This window comes from Arctopsyche grandis, chromosome 3 (assembly GCF_051622035.1).
Source record: "Arctopsyche grandis isolate Sample6627 chromosome 3, ASM5162203v2, whole genome shotgun sequence".
NCBI lineage: Eukaryota > Metazoa > Arthropoda > Insecta > Trichoptera > Hydropsychidae > Arctopsyche > Arctopsyche grandis.
The window spans coordinates 30411571-30432122 of NC_135357.1; the positions used below are offsets into that span (position 1 = coordinate 30411571).

Sequence of the window (20552 nt, forward strand, 5' to 3'; positions counted from 1 at the left end):
TATAACTTATAATATACTTCTATCAATATAACTTCTATTATATTCGTATATTTTTATCGCCTAATTGTCTTCTTGCTGCTGCATCTTCTCATTTGCATTCTTCATTGTATGTTCGATGGATGGAACTGCTACACCGACCGCCTTGAATAGACATAAAATTATTATTATTTATTATTATTGGACTTATTTACTATTATTTATTTATTATAATTATTATTATTATTTATTATCAGTAATATTTATATATTTACTTATGTATTTATTTTTTGTTTACTATTTTTCAATACTTTTTTTATTATCTATATATTATTTATATGGATTGCACTATTCTCCTCATCGTCTGGAATAAAAGCTATTATTATTATTATTATTATTATTATTAATATAACATTTCTCTGCCACAGCCCTGGTTTTGATAGTTTCATAGCGCTGAGCTAAGCAGTATCAGGTATCAAGGTGACAATACAAATCAACATAAATCGAACATATACGATGGATACTTACACATGTAGCTAGTAACCGATAGTTCGACGTAGTAAAAAGGTTTAGAGCAACTACTCCCATTGTGTAATCTAAATCAGTGGGATAGAGCAAAGGGGGCGTGAGCCAAGCCCAGTACGCATCTGTTGTTCGGTGCGTGTAGAAGTTCCAAATGCATATCCACTGTATATCAACAAACTAAGTTCTGTACATCGATCGCATTTATACATCGGGTGTTATTTCACAGGTTCGTTATCTTTTGTTGTATTTAAACGGGATTTTTCTTCCCTATAATGGAACCGCACATTTGGGGATCGTATGTCGTTATCTGTTTGTATGTAAAAGCGTTGGTGTAATTTATCTTTCGGTGTTGATCGAGCCATCGGTTCCATAGTTACGTTTGTTTACAGTCGCGTTTTGGGGTTATGTAATCTACGTATTTGTGTATGCTTTTCGTGAGATGCGTAGGTATCTATGGTTCCGCTATTAGTAGCAGTCAACCTTTTCCCTATGACATGTTTTGGTTTTTTTTTGTCTGTGTGTCTGTGGCGACGTGTTGTGTTTATAATTTTGATAAAGTTGTTGTGTGCTTTTATTTGATTTTTTGTTCTTTATTGTTCGTATATAGGTGTGTCATTTCAGCTTTTCCCAGGGGGGGGGGGCAAAATTTTTTACCAGTAAGGAATGACTTTTTAGGGGGTGAGGGGGTGTAATATATTTAAAAAATGAGTGTATATGAATTTTAACTATTTTTTTAATAATTTTTTATTTATATATTAATACTAAAATAATTTTAAAAAATCTATCCAGAGATTTTGTACAAAATAATACAAAAATCAAGTACAAAATAATCTCCTGAAAATATATTGAACGTATTTTTTAAACTAAAAAGTATAAAATTAGCATTAAATAAGTGTTGAAAACTATAATGTTATTATTATAGTATCATTTTATTTACAATACCATTTTATTATATCATTTTATTAATAACTAGTTGTTTTACCCGGCTTCGCTCAGTGTTTGTAATATAATTAGCGTAAACATGGTGAATCTATGTAATAAAAAATATTAATTTCTTTGAAACGACAAAAATCTAATCGTCGTCATAGAAATTTTGACTTGTTTACGAAGTTCCCAACCAAAGATACATACATACAAAGTCTCTTTCGAAATTATATATTAGATAATACATTAAAGAACCGTTCAAATCTGGGGGGGGGGGGCGGCTGTTTAAAATTATTAAGTTTTTGGATGTGCAACACACATTTTATATAGGGATTATAGCGGAGCGTCCCGTTTTGAGTCTTAGAAAAATTATCACCCTACCTATAATGTCTTTTTAAATGAAATTTTGTATGAAAAATATTGGAATGCAAATTAGCACACGTAGCACAATTTAGTGCCAAATAAACTTCGACTCATGCAGTCTTCAAATGATTTGTAAGTCGTAGTTTATGTTTGTTTCCTATGCCTATGAAATGTACGTTCCAATATCAGGATACACATTAGTAATGTACATATGTATTTAATTTTTATGTAAATATCGTTTCCGTTAAAATGTCTGTAATTGTATGTATTGAAGTACACCTTGAATTAGGTGACCATTATTTTCTAATTTAAAACCAGGACATTTTATCCAAAAATATATTTCTGAAAACTGTGATGACAACATTCTTCGACTCAATTTAATATAATTTACTGTTTGAATAAGTACGTTAAGATAAAATAAATATATTGATATAGAAAACCAATCCTTATAAAGATGGTGAAATAAAATACTGGCCAATTAAACTTCTAATACAAGTTTTTCATTCCAAATTGACACTTTTTCATTTCAAATTGACTCTTTTTCATTTCAAATTAAATTAAGTGGTCAATTTGAAATGAAAAAGGTTTAATTTGAAATGAAAAAGGTTCAATTTGAAATTAAAAAAAGTCAATTTGAAATGAAAAAAGTCAATTTGGAATGAATAACCTATATAACACCGGAAAAAAATATGTAAAAATATATATTTTTGACTTGTAAAATTCGCTAGATAATTAATCATAAATATTTAAAAAAAATCAAAATCAATAAGAAAAAAATCTGACTATTGATTCCAATACTCACTTTTAGCACAGCAATAGTAGATTTTGGGTTATCGACTGTAAAATCCAAAAAACTGAAAAAAACGCGCATTTTTTAAACGATCATATCTCACAAACGAAAGAAAATCAACAAAAATAATTGTCATATTCGAATTTAGTGGGTAAAACTTAGTAAAGATTGATTTGTCTCCGCTCTGGTAAGGGCTGGGCCGCCCGTGCAACTTTGTCGGCCAACAACTTGCGCGACACGAAAAAATGTATGGAAATGTGTGTGACAAGCAAGTTGACGGGTGTGGCATGTCCCATCTACCTGCATGCATTGGTCTGGTCGCCCTCAACCAAGTTGCTCGCAAGTCGCACGGTGCGGCCCGGCCCTAACTTAAAAACGTGATTTTTGTTGCTCAGTGTTATTAAAAACGAACATAAAATCATGGATGCACATTTATGAAAAAATGAATCAATTTTGTTATAAAATGAATTCAATGTTAATTAAATTTTAAGCTTATATTCAATTGCTCTTTATCACTGGACCACATATTGTTAATAGAAGAAAAAAGTCCTTCGGCAGGTGCATTAAACGGAAACAGCATGCAATTAATTTTCAAATATGTTTGTAGGAGATTTCATTTTTATTGAAGGATTTATATATTTTAATCCATCTATTAGATACTATTGGTTAAGACCTAAATCCATCTATTGGATACTATTAGATACTATTGGTGTACTGGTTTTATCTCATGACTTAGCTGAACAGATATGGTATAATCAGTACGAATGGTCACCTTAACCTTGAAACACTGCATCGTAACCACCACAAAAATAATTCGTCCCAAATTTATGACCCCAAGCTGAATATATGTACAGCATTTCGTTTTAAGTGCCAAATATTGATTTTTTGATTACCTATTGTCCAATTATATTTTCGTTGTGAAGACTTACGTTTCTTTCAATGTGTGTATTTTATATACATACATACATAATTTCAAATATCCACATTTATAATTAAATTTCGTTTGACTACATATACTCAAACCTAGGGTTGCCAAGTGTCATAAACAAAAAAAAAAGAGAACATTTAACAAAAAATGTTGATTTTTACAATTTTCTTTATAACTTTGCCGGTAATTATTAAAGTGAAATAAGTCATTTAATGTACCAAAAATACGATTATTTTACAAGGTAATCGTAAAATGCCACCAGTACAGGAAAGATTATATTTATAATCATAATTTATAAATTTATTTTTATGTATGGTAGTATCAAAATAATTTTTAAAACAAGTTTACGTAGAAGTCCAATTATCTTAAAATAAATATTACATGCCTTATTCCACTTTAATAATAACCGGAACATACATATACATATTAAGTGGGCTTAAAAATTAATTTTTGAATTTAATCATCTTCATTCTCACTCTCAATTTCATCATCTGTGTTGCTATATTTATTTACACCGCTAGTTTGGTGCAAAAGTTTCTTATTTTCTTTCATTTCTTTATAAAATTCTAAACATGAAATATTTTGGTAATTATATACTACGCTTAAAATACCCCAGATAGTGGAAATTTTCAACTTATTTCTTTCTTTAGTCCACTATCTAATGAAAGTAAATATGAGTATACACTCAGTATTGCCAGGTTGCCTCGTCTCTCCACTCCACTTGGATATGTGACTCCAGGTCGAAACAATCGATCTGGAGTCACATATCCAAGGTCTGGCCAGCAACACCGGGCCAGGGAATAAACTCATGACCACTGAGCTATGTTGCTGGTTTATTTATACAATGGGTGATCTATTATTGAAGCCGAGCCTTTTTTTTTGATTTTGCGCTGTCAAATTATAATGCATATGTAGAGTGTACACGCGTTTGAATATTTTACCTATTTAATCATTTGCTTGATGATTTCGCATCAATTTTTATTCTGGTTCTCGTTTGAAGTTAGACTGCGTTGAATTTATAATCAATGTCAGTATGTTATACAATTGCAATTCCGTCTCACCTTCGAATGTCACTTTTATAGTCGCCTTGAAGGTTCATCAGAATGTCATATCAATGTGTTTGAAATCAGTATTTTTTCATTATATATCATATATAAGTATTTTAAATATAAAATACCCCCATTTTACCCCTTATAGATTACGTTTAATTGTTAGCGTGTGTAGGAAACATCCAATTATGTACGTTATATCAAAGTATAATCTTCATATTTATAAAGATACGCTTACTACTAAATTCCACTAACAGTACGTACAGTGCCAAATTGGACATATATTTCAAATTTCAACGTAAAATATAACTCATATCTTGACAAAAAATATTTTACGATTATATTTTAAGAAAAAGCAATTCGTTATATTTAATTAAAGATTATCATACAATCGATTAATCATTACTATTATCGATAATTTGATCGATAAATCACTATTTTTTTTTCCAACAATACAATTCGATGAACTTATATAATGTGATATAAGATATTGATCTTCTCTGATTTTATATCGATTATAGTTTGCATTCTTCGATTTCATCATCTTTTGATTTGTTCAATATGCAACAGATGACTTTAATATATAATTATAAACTGCATGTTTCGTACGACTGATTCTGTCAGTGTTGATGTGAGTTGAACAAAATTTAGAAACAGAAAATAGATGAGCAAACCAAGAAGTAATTAGCGATCCTCTCTTCCGGCTTCATTTCATAGAAACTATCAAGCTTAAAAATCTTTTAACGCGACCAAGATTTTATTTCTTACATGCGATATATACTTAAAAAAAAAAACAGTGTTCATGGGAAAAATGTACTTTAGGTATCCAATCGAGTTTATACGTGCAATTGCGTAATGAGGATGAGTCTTAATATGTACTTATGTATTATGGTGCGTACGCACTAAGCCAACGAAGGCAAGCGGAGTGAATTCGGCGTTGGGACCAGTGGTGTACAAAATATCGAAATAAAAATTAAATATCGAAAACTAAATTAAATATCAAAATCACATGGGTCTACCTCACGGCACCGAAAGTGAAAAGTTCGAAAAAGCAAATATCGGAAGGCAAAGATCGAAAATCGAAAGATCTTTAGTCGAAAGATCAATAAGAGATATAAAAAATGACTTCGTAAACGAAAGCCGTGAAACGTAAAGGAGGTTAGTAAAAAAAGGTGCATGGTAAACGGTACTACATATGTATATATAATATAAATCAGTGGCATGCGGTGAAATTATCTCTCTTTTTGTCATACAGCCTTGTTTAATGTGCGCGTGCAGGATACGGTAGGAAAAGCCTGTTCCTCTTGTTCCTGTTGTATCCTGCTCGCGCAAATTAAGTGAGGATGTACGACGGGGGGATAGAGACTTTTACCGCACGCCACTGATATATGTATGTATATACTAACCGTTTTTCATATGTATGCATGGTAGACGAACATTTTCGACTTTTTCACTGTCGACTTTTTTACGGTCACCCGTTTCAGTAAGCTGTGACAGGTCAGTTGTGTGTGTGTCTGTCTGTGTATCCGAGATAACTCTCGCCGTACTATAATTGTCGTTTCGATTCGACATACATATGTACGTCACGGTTAAACCACTGCCAACACAACGTTAGAATATAATAACAAAATAAAAAAACTTCTATATATAATATACTGTTTGCTATCAATGTTTCCTCTAGACAAATATATGGCGCTAATTCTCTGAGGATTTACTGCCATCTATTGAAAATCTATTTATTTAAATAATTATTTTTTTTCTATTGGTGTTTTATATTGTTTATATATAGGTAGATAGGTAGTTTCTACCATTTTTTCATATTAAACAATTAAATATAAATATTAAATTAAATATATATTAGTAAATCACCATCGAACTATGAAAATCGATTGAAATTTCCATCGTTGACCAAACCGCGCAAAATGAAAAAGTTTCAAAACGATTTGAAGACCGTAGGAATTTTATCGATGCGGTGCAAACGATCGAAAGGCGCCAGACAGACTGAACCACAGATTAACGACACGTGTACCTTATGCGTGCGCACTGCTCGCACTTAAACTAAGCGAAATCTACCCGAAGTCCCGACATGCCTACCCTGTATACGTTCTGTGCTTCTGATACTTCAGTTCCGAATTTTTCCTTATTAATTTATTAAAAACTCGCCAGAAAGATCCAACTCAATTTTAATAATTACCATTTTAATAATTGCATCTGTGCACATCGAAAGGTTACTCGTCATCTGATGTGCAATTTTTCATTCGTGAAGTCGAGAATTGCATTTAAAGCAGCCATCCAGTTAATCTGTCTGGCGCATTGATGTATAATACACTAGATCCGCCCTCACGTGTTATACTGGTCTCCCTTTTGGCGCATGCAAATACATGGCGCATGCACAGTTTCTCTTAGTAGGTAGGTAGGTACCGCTGCGTCGTAGGGAAAAAAACCCAACTTCCCCGCTAGTTAAACCCCCCGCACCCCTCAGTTAGTGAAGACAAGATCTCCGACCAAAATCACACGTCAGGGCCCATCTATGTATGTGTATTATACATCAATAGTCTGGCGCTTTTCGATCGTTTGCACCAAATTTTATCTATTGAAAATTTATTTATTTAATTAATTGATTATTTTTTCTATTGGTGTTTTATATTGTTTATATGTAGGTAGTTTCTACCATTTTTTTCATATTAAACAATTAAATATATTTAAAAAGTATTTGAAAAAAAATCGACCGCATGCGGATCGAACACGGGACCGACACATTCATTTTATTTTTTATTTTATTTAATAACACAATATGCCAACACCCATGCGATGATATTTCATCGGGTACAACACTAGTCCTTACATATTGGTTTGATCTTTGTCATTTTATTTAAAACATGTGGACTTGTATTATGCTGGGTTCGTTCACACTGGGCATTCACTATGTACCAATGGATCAATTCATAATAAGATTGATACCCTACTATGGTCATTATTGTCCAATAAGTGCGTAGCCCCTGTTTGGATGGTTTCATTCATCGCGATTGAATGGAAACCCCGCTGCTGATCTCGACGATGCGAATTGAATTGAACTAATTGGGCATAAACGGTGTCCGCAAACATCCGACAGTTGTTCGAAACGGTTCAGTCGCCATTTTCGCCATTGGCGAATCCGCATGTAACTTACGCTTGTAATAATAGTCTTATCAACGAGTCAATCTATGCCGAAGTTCAAATCTGACCGAAATACCACTATCTGACACTGAAATGTCTATCTGTAATGGAGATTAAGTGCACAATAACACGCTTTGAGATCATAGTCGATATTATAACGAATGGACCTTATTGGAAATATGTGTAGTGATTATTTATTGAGGCTTCGTCACGGAACGTTCTCCACCTTCTTTGGATATTTTAGACCGGAGCATATTAATAGTAAGATCTTGTTTTATAATATTAGAAATGGAAGGTGATAATGTTGAATTTGAAAGCTCGAATTTCGTGTGCATATCAAATGTGATGAGGTTGTGAAAGTATTTAACCACGATGTATGTGGTTAAATACTTTAGTCATTTAACACTCTAGCACCAAATGACTTTTCATTTCTGGATGAAAATCTTTTCAGTCCACATCAATATTGTGTGTTTTCATTGATTGTGTCTGTTTAGTTGCTAAATTTTGACCATATATAATATTTAAAATGTGAGTGATGAATATAACATTTCAGTTCGATGCGGTGCAAACGATCGAAAAGCGCCAGACAGACTGAACCACAGATTAACGACACGTGTACCTTATGCGTGCGCACTGCTCGCACTTACACTAAGCGAAATCTACCCGAAATCCCGACATACCTACCCTGTATACGTTATGTGCTTCTGATACTTCAGTTCCGAATTTTTCCTTATTAAATTATTAAACACTCGCCAGAAAGATCCAACTCAATTTTAATAATTACCATTTTAATAATTGCATCTGTGCACATGGAAAGGTTACTCGTCATCTGATGTGCAATTTTTCATTCGTGAAGTCGAGAATTGCGTTTAAAGCAGCCACCAAGTTAATCTGTGGTTCAATCTGTCTGGCGCATTGATGTATAATACACTAGATCCGCCCTCACGGGTTATACTGGTCTCCCTTTTGCGCCAGACAGACTGAACCACAGATTAACGACACGTGTACCTTATGCGTGCGCACTGCTCGCACTTACACTAAGCGAAATCTACCCGAAATCCCGACATACCTACCATGTATACGTTATGTGCTTCTGATACTTTAGTTCAGAATTTTGCCTTATTAAACTCGCCAGAAAGATACAACTCAATTTTAATAATTGCATCTGTGCACATCGAAAGGTTACTCGTCATCTGATGTGCAATCTATCTAATTCGTGAAGTCGAGAATTGCGTTTAAAGCAGCCATCCAGTTAATCTGTGGTTCAGTCTGTCTGGCGCTTGTCGATCGTTTGCACCAAACCCAAATAGTTCTTATTTCTAATATAATACCAATTGATATCATTATTTCTTGTATAATTCTTAAAATACTCAAGTAGTAACTTATGATCTATGTAACTTATAAACAAAGGACAATGTACTAAGATTTAAACTATTTCTAATACTCATCGATCCCAATTCATCTAACATACTTCTAATACTTTTTAATCTACTAACATTCAATATACCTCTCATAGGCTATGGCAAATTAAGCTATTAATTAAAAGAAATGTGTCGGTCGTATATTTATTTAAATGGTTCTTGTTAGTTTGCGTTCGCAAACGATTGAGCTAAAATTCCTACAGTCTTCAAATCGTTTTGAAACTTTGCCATTTTGCGCGGTTTGGTCAACGATGGAAATTTAAATCGATTTTTATAGTTCGATGGTGATTTACAAATACCTTTTAAATATATTTAATTCAATATTTATATTTAATTGTTTAATATGAAAAAAATGGAAAAACTATCGACCTACCTATATATAAACAATATAAAACACCAATAGAAAAATTAATTAAATAAATTTTCAATAGATGGCGCTTAATGCTCAAGAGACTTATTGCCTAGAGGAAGTTTTTTGATGATCTGTTATTATGTTCTTATTATATTCGTACGATTTGTTGGCAGTGTTTTAACTTCACGTACATATGTCGAATCTAAACGACTATTATAGTAATTTCAATGTCATTTTCGTTCTCAATGGGGCTAAATTAGTTGAGAGTTTTTAGTTTCAACCAGGGCTGTGGAGTCGGTTCAAAATTTACCGACTCCGACTCTTATAGTCATAATAATATTTTCAATTTTCAATTACCAAAAATTGACATGTAACCCAATTTATTAAATTATTGATAATTAAATAGGTATAAATAAAAAGTAAATACATTAATAGTATATGTGTATGAATTTTATACACAAATAAAACAATGAGAATAAAAAAGTATGAGTGGAGGAAATAATCGGTTTTGGCCAGAACACATCAAAAACGATTTTATTTATAATATAATTTAAATTCATGATTTTTATAAATAAATTATCAAATTTAAATTTACTAGTGGATTTACTTCAATAAAATTGGAGACTGATACATACTATAATACTATTAACTAAAGAAAATAATCGTTTTATTTTTTACAATTCCGTCTTCTACTCCACATCCCTGGTTTCAACTCAATCGCCTTTCTAATTACTATAATCCCATGTTATTTATTTACTCGTATGCAGTTATTCATTTACTACATTTTAATTCTACAGTAAAAGATTAATAATGAAATAATCACTTTCTATAATTGTTTCTATTAGACATCTTTGAACTAATGAACTCTGCAGCTACCGATCTAAATTTAGCACAAACGTGACACATTCACATTCATCCATAACTTGGCGTATTCCAATCCACTGCTGACATAATATGCATATACATAGATATTTAAAATTTGTGTATCTTTGCAGGTGGGGCCTCAAGATGGACGGAGAATTAGAGGCGATCCCTTATACGTCGGTGAGACTGATCGTTACTGCTGTTTTGTTGCCTCCTTTGGTCCTACTGCCTCTGGGAAAAGTGTTTGCTGGAATTTTAGTGGCTTTGCTGGTATTCCTACTCACACCTAATCGTCCCTATTGGTTGTACGTCTTGGTCAAGACCTTCAAACGTGATGCCAGGTTATATAACCATTTTATTTTTTCAATAACAAAAGTATTATTGTAATTATTTCTGATTACTTTTAAAACAGCCGTTTGTCAGTTAATAAACCTAACATTCTAATTGTTTCGTCTACTGTGCATCATATATGATATGTAATATTTGAAAATATATATACCTATATTATAATAATTTGCTCTGAAAAAAAAACATTATTGTATCTTAGATATGTAATATGTAATTTATAAAATACAATTAAAAGTTATAAATTATTACCAATTTATTAACTACTATTGATGGGCCAATTACTGTGCCTTTTTATTTATATAATATGTACATACATATGTATGTATACATATGTAAGGCTTTTTTTGTAATGTAACACACTGGAACCATGTTTCGGAACCCTTTTTTTTAATATTTATTTTTAAGTAAGATTAATTATGTTTATTACTTTATCTATGTACGTCAGAGAAGTGTTATACAATAGAAGTGCCCTAAGGCATCAAAAGTGTCGACAGTTGCGGTGTGGCTGTAGCCACACTCCGTTCGTGAAAAAAGGTCTGGTAATTAAAAGCTGGCGCGTAGACACGATGTTCTGACTCTTTCTCGCGCGCGGACACGCTTACGAGCGTGACAGAGACAACTATTATTACTAATTATAGTACTGTGAACACGTTTGACACAGGGTATTTGTTCAAAAAGGCACTTCTATTGTATAACACTTCTCTGATGTACGTAGTAACAATAGATGAAGTTTTGTGATCATGCGAAAATTCGAACTCGAGATTTTGACTGATTCGAACTCAGAATCGATCACTGATCACGTTTTCATGATCTAGAAAAAATGTGTGTGTGTGTGTGTATTTTGGGGATATTTTTAACACCGTTAGTCCTATCGAACTGAATTACTGAAATTCTTATCGACACGACGTAAATTTTTTTCAAATTCTTAAGTTGACCGGAAACGGTACCTCCCCTTATAGGTGTCCTCTTTTTTTTAAGTTTTTGAATTCAATTATCTCCCAAACCACTAACTGAATCAGAACGATTTTTTTTTAAATATGATAGAAATAATAATTTTTATAGCCTTAAATTTTTTAAATATTTCTATCTGAACCGGAAGTAGTACTTTTACTCTAGAGAATCGAGGTTTTTTATGTTTTTCTCAAAAACTTTTTGGTTTATTGAACTGAAATTTCATATCTAGAAGTTTAAGCTTAATACCAAGTTATTTATAAAATTTAGTAGGCATCTGTCGACCGGAAGTGGCAGTTTAATCTTGTTCGATTTTTCTTCCACTATTTTTTTTGACCCCTTAAACATGTGTGTTCGTCACAAAAAAATTCAAGTATAATTCTTGTAGCAATGTGATGAAAAGAAAAAAAATATATTAAATTTTATAAACCGGAAGTGGGATTTTTTTCTCTTAGAAAGGTTGAAAATGTTGTGCCCACTACTCTGTCCACATCCCTGAACGTATTAAGCTGAAAATTTATATTTCTATCCTTTATGTACTAACTTAGAGCTGGTAGGGTTTTGGTTAGAATTCGTAAACCGGAAGTAGTATTTTTTTTTAAAACAATATTTCATTATTTTATTTTGACCTTTTAAATTGTTTTAAGCTTCTTGATATTTATTGTGTATAATAAAAATAGTAATTTTAAGTAAAAATAAAAAATATCACTTAATTTAATAAACCGGAAGTGGGATTTTTTTCCTCGTAGAAAGGTCAAAAATGTTGTGCCTACTACTCTGTCCACACCCCTGAACGTATTAAGCTGAAAATTTATATTTCTATCTTTTATGTACTAACTTAGAGCTGGTAGGTTTTTGGTCAGAATTTGTTAACCGGAAGTAGTATTTTTTTTTTAAACAATATTTCATTATTTTATTTTGACCTGTAAAATTATTTTTATTTTCTTGATATTTAATGAGTATAATACTGGTAGTGATTTTTTTATTTTTTTTACTATTTATTTTTAAGTAAGATTAATTATGTTTATTTTTTTATTCGATCAGTGCCATTGGAAAATCTGCTTTAAATTTCATTTAAATGATATTTGAATATAATTTTCTTTAGTAAAAAGCTTGATAAGAAACGATTTCCAGCATCTTTTTTATTTTATTTTTTTTAATCTGCATTTATATATGTATGTAAATTTGGCTGAAAAATCAGATGCGCTCACTAGGACCTAAGAGAGAGAAAGTGAAAAACATGTATGAGTCAAGAGTTAATATGGCTAGAGGAATAAGCGAAATATGGACAAGAAGACTACTCGAATGTTATCCTAGAGAATGTAAAAGGGCGCAAGGAGATGGATGGATGTATAAATAGAAAAAAATGTGTGAAATTAGATGAATTAGTGTTTCTCAGAACAGAAGAATAGAGGATCAGTGGAGTAGGTGGTGAATGGCTACAAATGACGATGAACGTATCTATGTACATATTTTATATATTGTATAGATTATTCTTTATAATCCATAAGAATGTTTGAGAATATGTGCTTCTATGTATCTAAAGGACAGCTATGTAATTGTGTGCTGGTCACGAATCTACACATATATGTATTTACATATATATGACAAATACATATATGTTTGTTCACTATGGAACTTGAGATAACCTCGCTCTATTTCAGTTAAATCAGTAGACAAAGCATACAGGGATAATAAACCTTATTTTTAAGATAAATTTGAGATTGATAGAAACAATTATATTAAAAATAAAACATTTATGTAATTATTACGTCTACCTCTGATGAACAGTTTTTTCTGACTTACCTGAAGACATACGCTAAAGTCATAAAAATGTCAATTAAACATAAGATTATTGGAATTGGTAAACATTCTATATCAGAGTTTGCATTTTCAATTAACCTTTTGTTTGGATTCCGATGTATTGTTGTCTCATGTATGCATTTACATATGTTTCAGAATTGCTATATATATGGCAAAAGCTGTCGTTATTTTGTGGTGGTGTGAAAGAAACGAAATTACAGTAGCGAAGAAGTTTAATCGAATTGTTGAAAAGCGTCCGGATAAAGTAGCTTTTCACACAGAAAGTGGTCCTTGGAATTATCAGAAGGTACATTTGTATATACATATCTAAATACTTTCAACACCATATCAAAAGAATTATTAATTTCACATATGTACAAATCTATATAAACTACTTACATTCATTAAATCTATTATATGATTTCAGTTGTCAAACTTCTCCAATCAAGCTTATCACTTCTTAAAAGAAGTCGGCATTAAGCGAGGTAATACTGTCGGTGTTTTGATAGGAGCCGGCGGTGAAGCTCGTTATCCAGGTTTTTGGCTCGCTTTATCATACCTGGGAGCTCCAGTTGCGTTATTGCCACCGCAGTTAAGATCTTCGGCTTTAGTCCACTCGATCAAAGTGGCTAAAGTGACCACTTTATTGTTTTCCCACCATTTGTGTGATGGTATGTTAATTTCTTCATATAAAAGTATAGACTATAGAGTAATTATGTATCTAATGATTGTATTCCTTTGTTAATGTACATACATAGCTATCAATGAGATTCGAGACGATCCTGATATTAAGGACATCCAGTTGTTGCAGTATAATATGGAAAATGATACGCCACTGTTGAAGAATGCCATATGTGTGGCGTCTAAATTGACACAAATGCCGACGACTACACCCACCGAAGAGATTGCTCTCGGAAAATACAAAGATAATTTTATGTATATTTACACCAGTGGAACCACCGGTTTACCCAAAGCAGCTGTTATCACACATCAGAGGTAAATTTGAAATTATGCTACATAATGATAAGTTGACTTTGTAAACGTGTATTGAACTCTTTGTTTGTTTTTAGGTATCTGATGATATCCATTGTCCTGAACATAGTGACATCTGTGACTGATAAAGATGTAGTATACACACCTTTGCCGCTACATCATACTGCTGGTGGGATACTAGGAGCGGGACAAGCAATCGCTTGTGGCACCACCGTTGTTCTGAAGAGCAAATTCTCTGCTAGTAATTTCTGGAAAGATTGCATTAAATATAAATGCACGGTGTGTATTCTTAGAATCGTTAGCTATAATCATGAAGTGTCCAAATTACGACCTCCGGGAATTTATATCGGAAAGCGTGTCTGAACGTTTGTCCACAACAAAGTCTATTACACTATCATATTTTAATCAACGGCAATATAATGACCATGAACAAAATGTGGTTGTTTATCCTTTGACATTAGCAATTAGCAAATGGTCCCCGGAACGTTTTAAACATATTTGTCGGTATTTTTGAGGTTGCATGATCAAAATTATAGAACACTAGTTGATAGTACTCTAAAATTTGGTGATTCTATATTTAAAATTAGTTTTGTATAGCAGATAAACGAATATTAATCATTGTAGCTAGCTAGCCAGCGGCATAGCTTGGTGTTTGGGTTAATATTAACCACCGAGAGGTTGCCGGGTTCGATCCTGTGGGTTGACCTCGATTTATTTTGACTATTATCTGTAATGCTGCAAGTCAGACTTGAATATTTATGACTCCAAGTTGATCATTTCAATTGAAACGGTTCCTCATCAAATTGGCAATAATCCATCCATCGTACCGACTGTTTGATTATGATTTTAAAAATTTATATACATATCTTCTTCTTCATGTGCCATGTCCTCCTAGGACGTCGGCAACTAGATGTCCCATTCTTATTTTGTCGATTGCTGCTCGGAATAGTGCTCGGGTGCTGATGACGTACCACTGCCGAAGATTCTTTAGCCATGATGTTTTCCGCCTGCCCCAACTGTGTTGGCCTACGATTTTACCTTGGATTATTAGGCGCAGGAGATCGTATTTTTCGTTCCGCATCACATGTCCGAAGTAATCCAATTTACGCCTTTTCACACTTTTGAGCACTTCGACATGTTTTCCCATTAGGGCAAGCACCTCGGCATTGGTACGACGCGCCATCCATGAGATTCTCAGCATCCTTCTGTATATCCACATCTCAAATGCCTCTAGTTTCTTGCATGTGGCATCTGTCAGGATCCATGCTTCTGTCCCATACAGAAGGATGCTGAAAACGTAGCATCGTAGAAGTCTCAGTCGGAGTGCTATACTGAGATCACGTGTGGTTGGGACTTTTTTCAATTTCAAGAATGTAGCTCTTGCTTGCTCCACTCCACAACGCGAATTTCCTTTCCACTTTCACACGTTTCACCCAGATAGCACCCAAGATATCTAAAACCATCCACTCTCTCCACCACACTGTTATTGATCTGTAAATGAAAGCTGACCGTATTGTGCGGCGACTTATATACATATGTACAAGTTTAATACTAATTGGGTTCATCGGCTATGCCACCTTTTCCAAAGTACATATAAATAAATATAGTAGAAGATTGGGCACTATTTCAAATTTACTTACATAATGTCACAGCAATTACATATATAACAAGACAATTTTCTTGTGCATTTTACAGATAGCTCAATACATCGGAGAAATGTGTCGTTTCTTATTGGTCGCCGCCGAAAAATCAGACGAAAGTGATCCAGCAGGTCCTCATTCTATACGTCTCATGGTTGGCAATGGATTGAGATCTTCAATATGGAGTCGATTCCAAAACACATTTAAAATTCCCAACATATATGAGTTGTATGGAGCCACCGAAGGAAATACCAACATGAGTACGGATATTTATCGATATATTTGAATAATTTATTAGGTATAACAATTTTATACAAAATTTTTAAATGTTTTAGTGAACATTACATCAAGAGTAGGTGCTGTTGGATTCCTGCCACGTTTGGCTTCGTCAATATCGCCCATATTTCTTGTAAAGTAAGATATTATTACATATATTATTTTTAATTACACAATATAGTGACTAAGTTGACTTATTAACGGTTAAATTTTCCAGGTGTGATAGTGTAACCGGTGAAATATTGAGAGATAAAAACGGATTTTGTATCGTGTGTCAACCAGGCGAACCAGGTACCTTTTTAAATGGACGCTCATTATTTTTTAATTGTTACATATGTATTTATGAAATGTGTTTTAATTGTATTCCAGGTCTGTTACTTGGTAAATTGAATCATAAGAAGCGGTTATATGCGTTCGCCGGATATGTTGATAAGGAATCTACAAACAAGAAAATCGTTAAGAACGTTTTTGCTGCTGATGATTGTTATTTCAATTCGGGTGACATACTCGTCATGGATCACCTCGGCTATTTTTATTTTAAAGACAGGACTGGTGATACTTTTAGGTTACTAAAATTTCATTATATTTACATATGTACATGATCAATTTTGTTTGTAATATACTTATTTACAATACTAATAATTTTTTTTTTTTTTTTAGATGGCGAGGTGAGAATGTTTCTACGACACAAGTAGAGAACATTCTTAATAATTTAATAGGTTTGGCCGATACTTCAGTTTATGGCGTTCAGGTATGATATTCCTCAAATATTTAATATAGTTTATATGATATATTGTATAAGGTCAAGTCCGCCTTGAGGAGCTCGGCCGCCTGTGTCAAAAATATTTTTGATGCCTCTCCCCCCCCCATTTCTAATTTTTTTTTTTCACCATTTTCAATAACTCTATTTTCAATAATTATTTCGCCATTTTGAATAACTCTTTCACTATATTCAATCACTTCATTATTATTTCCCGATACTATAGAATCACATAGAGATCCAGAAGCGATCAAACCAACTTCATTGTTTGCTGTGATAAATTTTAAAAGCGATCCCTTCTAATTTACCTTTTTTTATTAATTTATATTGTGTGCCTGATAAACGTTTAGTCTTCTGTTGAGACATCGTTGATTTTAATGTTAACCGTTTGCCCGCGGCCGTCTTCTATGGAACCTTTGCGCGACAAGTCTGTAGTGCGGCTGTCTTCCATAGAATTTCTGAACTTTGCACGGGATTTTGAGCCTTATATGCGCCTATTTCAACTGTTTTATGGTTCAAAATTGGTTGAATATATGTCAAAGAATTTATTACCCCTGTCATACAAATATAATGTCAAAGAAGTTTATTACTCACAAATTTCTCGGAAAAGTATCGAAATTTTATTACGTCAGTTTTCTTCGGTCTTTCTTCGAGAGTTGTCGAAAGATCGTTTAAAGAATTTTATAAAATTAACGAATTCTTACTATTTAACCCTTTGCCCGCGGCAATAAATATAGCGAACAAGCCCTGTACGCGGCACCTTTTTCGCGAATTTGGCAATCGAGTTTTCGACCTTAAATAGATTTTAATATTTACTCAAGTAACCAGATATGTTAATCAACACATAAAGTATTATTTTAAACAATAAAAAACATAATATATCTCGTAGTTTTGGCTTAATTGTCAAATAATCATTCTTCATACAATTGAGACGTATCGTCGCCATTGTTCAACAGACGTGACGTCACATAAATGAGGTTTCAGTTTGGTTCCACAAAAACTAATTTTGACTGGTATATATTCATTTTAAGCAAATTGTATATATGGCATTCAACTCTCAGTAATATATTCAACCAATTTTGAACCTTAAAACAGTTGAAATAGGCGCATATAAGGCTCAAAATCCCGTGCAAAGTTCAGAAATTCTATGGAAGACAGTCGCGCTACAGACTTGTTGCGCAAAGCTTCCATAGAAGACGGCCGCGGGCAAACGGTTAAAAAGTTTGGGTTTATAAAAATATTTGATTAAATACTACATTCTTTCTGACTTATGTATGGGATTGAATGTTTTTTTTTTCAATCTAAGCTTTATATTGATATATATAAATTTTTCAGATACCGAATGTTGAAGGTCGAGCTGGCATGGCTGCAGTGGTCGACGTAGAAAACAAGCTCAATTTACAAAGTCTAGTCACAGGAATGAAGAAAGATCTTCCATCGTACGCTTTCCCTGTCTTCATTAGGATATTAACAAGTATGCCAGTGACGACAACTTTCAAAATGATCAAGAAAGATCTGCAATCGGACGGCTTTGATTTGAATAAAGTCAAAGATAAAATATACTTCCTCGACTCAAAGTCGTCTAGCTATATTCAGCTCACTACTGAATTATACAACGATATTTTGAGTGGAAAAGTCAGGCTCTGATACAGAAAGGTTGTGGTGTTAATTAGATGCATTTTTTTTTAAATTTTTATATGATTTTGTGATGTATCTTAAGCTCGATGTGTCGTGTTAGTTATTAACTGATGATTGTTGAAATAGTGTTTAGTGAAATTTGTATATAAATAGAGGATCATTGCGCCTTTTTAATTCGTAGCTAATTATTGTGGTATTAAACCAAACTAGAATTAAAACAAAATCAGATTATTTTTAACATGAACGACTTGCCACTGACGAAATATTAAATGCAATCAAGTTATATATGTGATTTATTACTTTACCTATATATTTTTATTACGTGACGTAAGGCAAGAGTTCAATATATCAGTTGTGTATACTAATTGGATCGTAATTGTCAATCATTTCATAAATTGATAATTGCTGATTTGTTATCTTGCGATTATATATCAATGTATGTACAATTACTGTGATAATTACAAAATTTCAGATCAATAGTATTTAATCAAATATACAGGGAAAAAATTGGATTCATGTAAAATAATAGAATATTTTTTATAGTTACCATTGAAAACATGTATTTTATAACATATTTTAAAATATACAAGATGAACATAAATTTCTATACTCTATATTCATACACTAGTACAAACAATAATACATAAATTATATCATGTATTTATAATATAAGTGATATTTTTATATTAGAAACAGAAGCGGAACTTAAAATTTTCTACAGTTGCTTTTTTGTATGTTTAAAATATTTGATTATTTATGGCAGAGAAGTTCTTTTTCAGTGATTATTCCACTTTTAAAAATAAAGTATATATACATTTGCTCATAAAATTGACCTTCTCGCATACCTACCCAATTCTACTACTAAATGATATGTATTTATGTATGTATATACATATATATGTTTCGAAAGATTTTGCTTTACGAATCTTAATTACGAATTTTAATGCCATTTATATTTTAACGGGATGAACCAAAATATTTAGTCTGAACTCTATGTGATATTATTATGTATAGTTTATACGTTTATCGTAAATTTTTAATCGCTGTTTGTTTCATACATCTATTGAACGCCTTTCTATTGTACCTTGACTTCAATTTATCATTGCAGTTTTTAACATTTTCATTTTTGATGTATTCTTTGAATATATTATAATATTGTTATTTTTATACAACAACACATATGGTTTGTAATACATATTGTCTTTGTTTTTCGAAAATCAACTTATTATATGTATATATGTACATAAATTTAAATTTTAATGTACATATTCAAAATGATCATTGTATTGAATTGACTAATATGTATGTATATGTGTGTGTTAATTTTTTCATTAACTAAAATCGCATTTCTATAATACCTTTATATCTAACGTGTTTAGTTTTCAAAATAATTTTATATTATCTTTATATTTTTACTATACTAAATAATGACGGTTTCCTTGTTTTGCACAATTGTATTTATTAGTTTGTAAAATTCCATTTTTTATATTATTTTTGTTTGTAAGATAAGAGAAGACACTATTTATTAGAAAAATGTTGATATTATACATTCATTACGAGTACACCAAATTATTTTCATCATTCGAATTGAAATGGTTGAACATGTTATAAAATATTTTATGAATAAATTTTTTATATTATATCATGATATTTTTCTAACACATTTGAAACTTCATCAGCTGCAATTGTAATGAAATAATACATAAGTCCTGTAAATTATTTCCGTATATACATACATACATACTTGTGTATCTATTATACATATAATGTTAAGTTATCTAAAATATGAACCGGG

The 20552-nt window shown here is 32.0% G+C and overlaps 1 protein-coding gene across 1 annotated transcript; it reads left to right on the plus strand.

The window, feature by feature from the left end:
* Positions 1-620: 620 nt before the first annotated feature.
* On the plus strand, positions 621-20398 carry LOC143909490 (long-chain fatty acid transport protein 4-like). The gene is made up of 12 exons (XM_077427495.1): positions 621-727; positions 10480-10689; positions 13607-13757; positions 13878-14121; positions 14209-14446; positions 14521-14722; positions 16139-16343; positions 16419-16497; positions 16577-16650; positions 16729-16924; positions 17020-17110; positions 18455-20398. Exons 2-12 carry the CDS (start codon positions 10493-10495, stop codon positions 18764-18766), a joined length of 1989 nt encoding a protein of 662 aa, XP_077283621.1. The 5' UTR covers positions 621-727; positions 10480-10492; the 3' UTR covers positions 18767-20398.
* Positions 20399-20552: the final 154 nt, after the last annotated feature.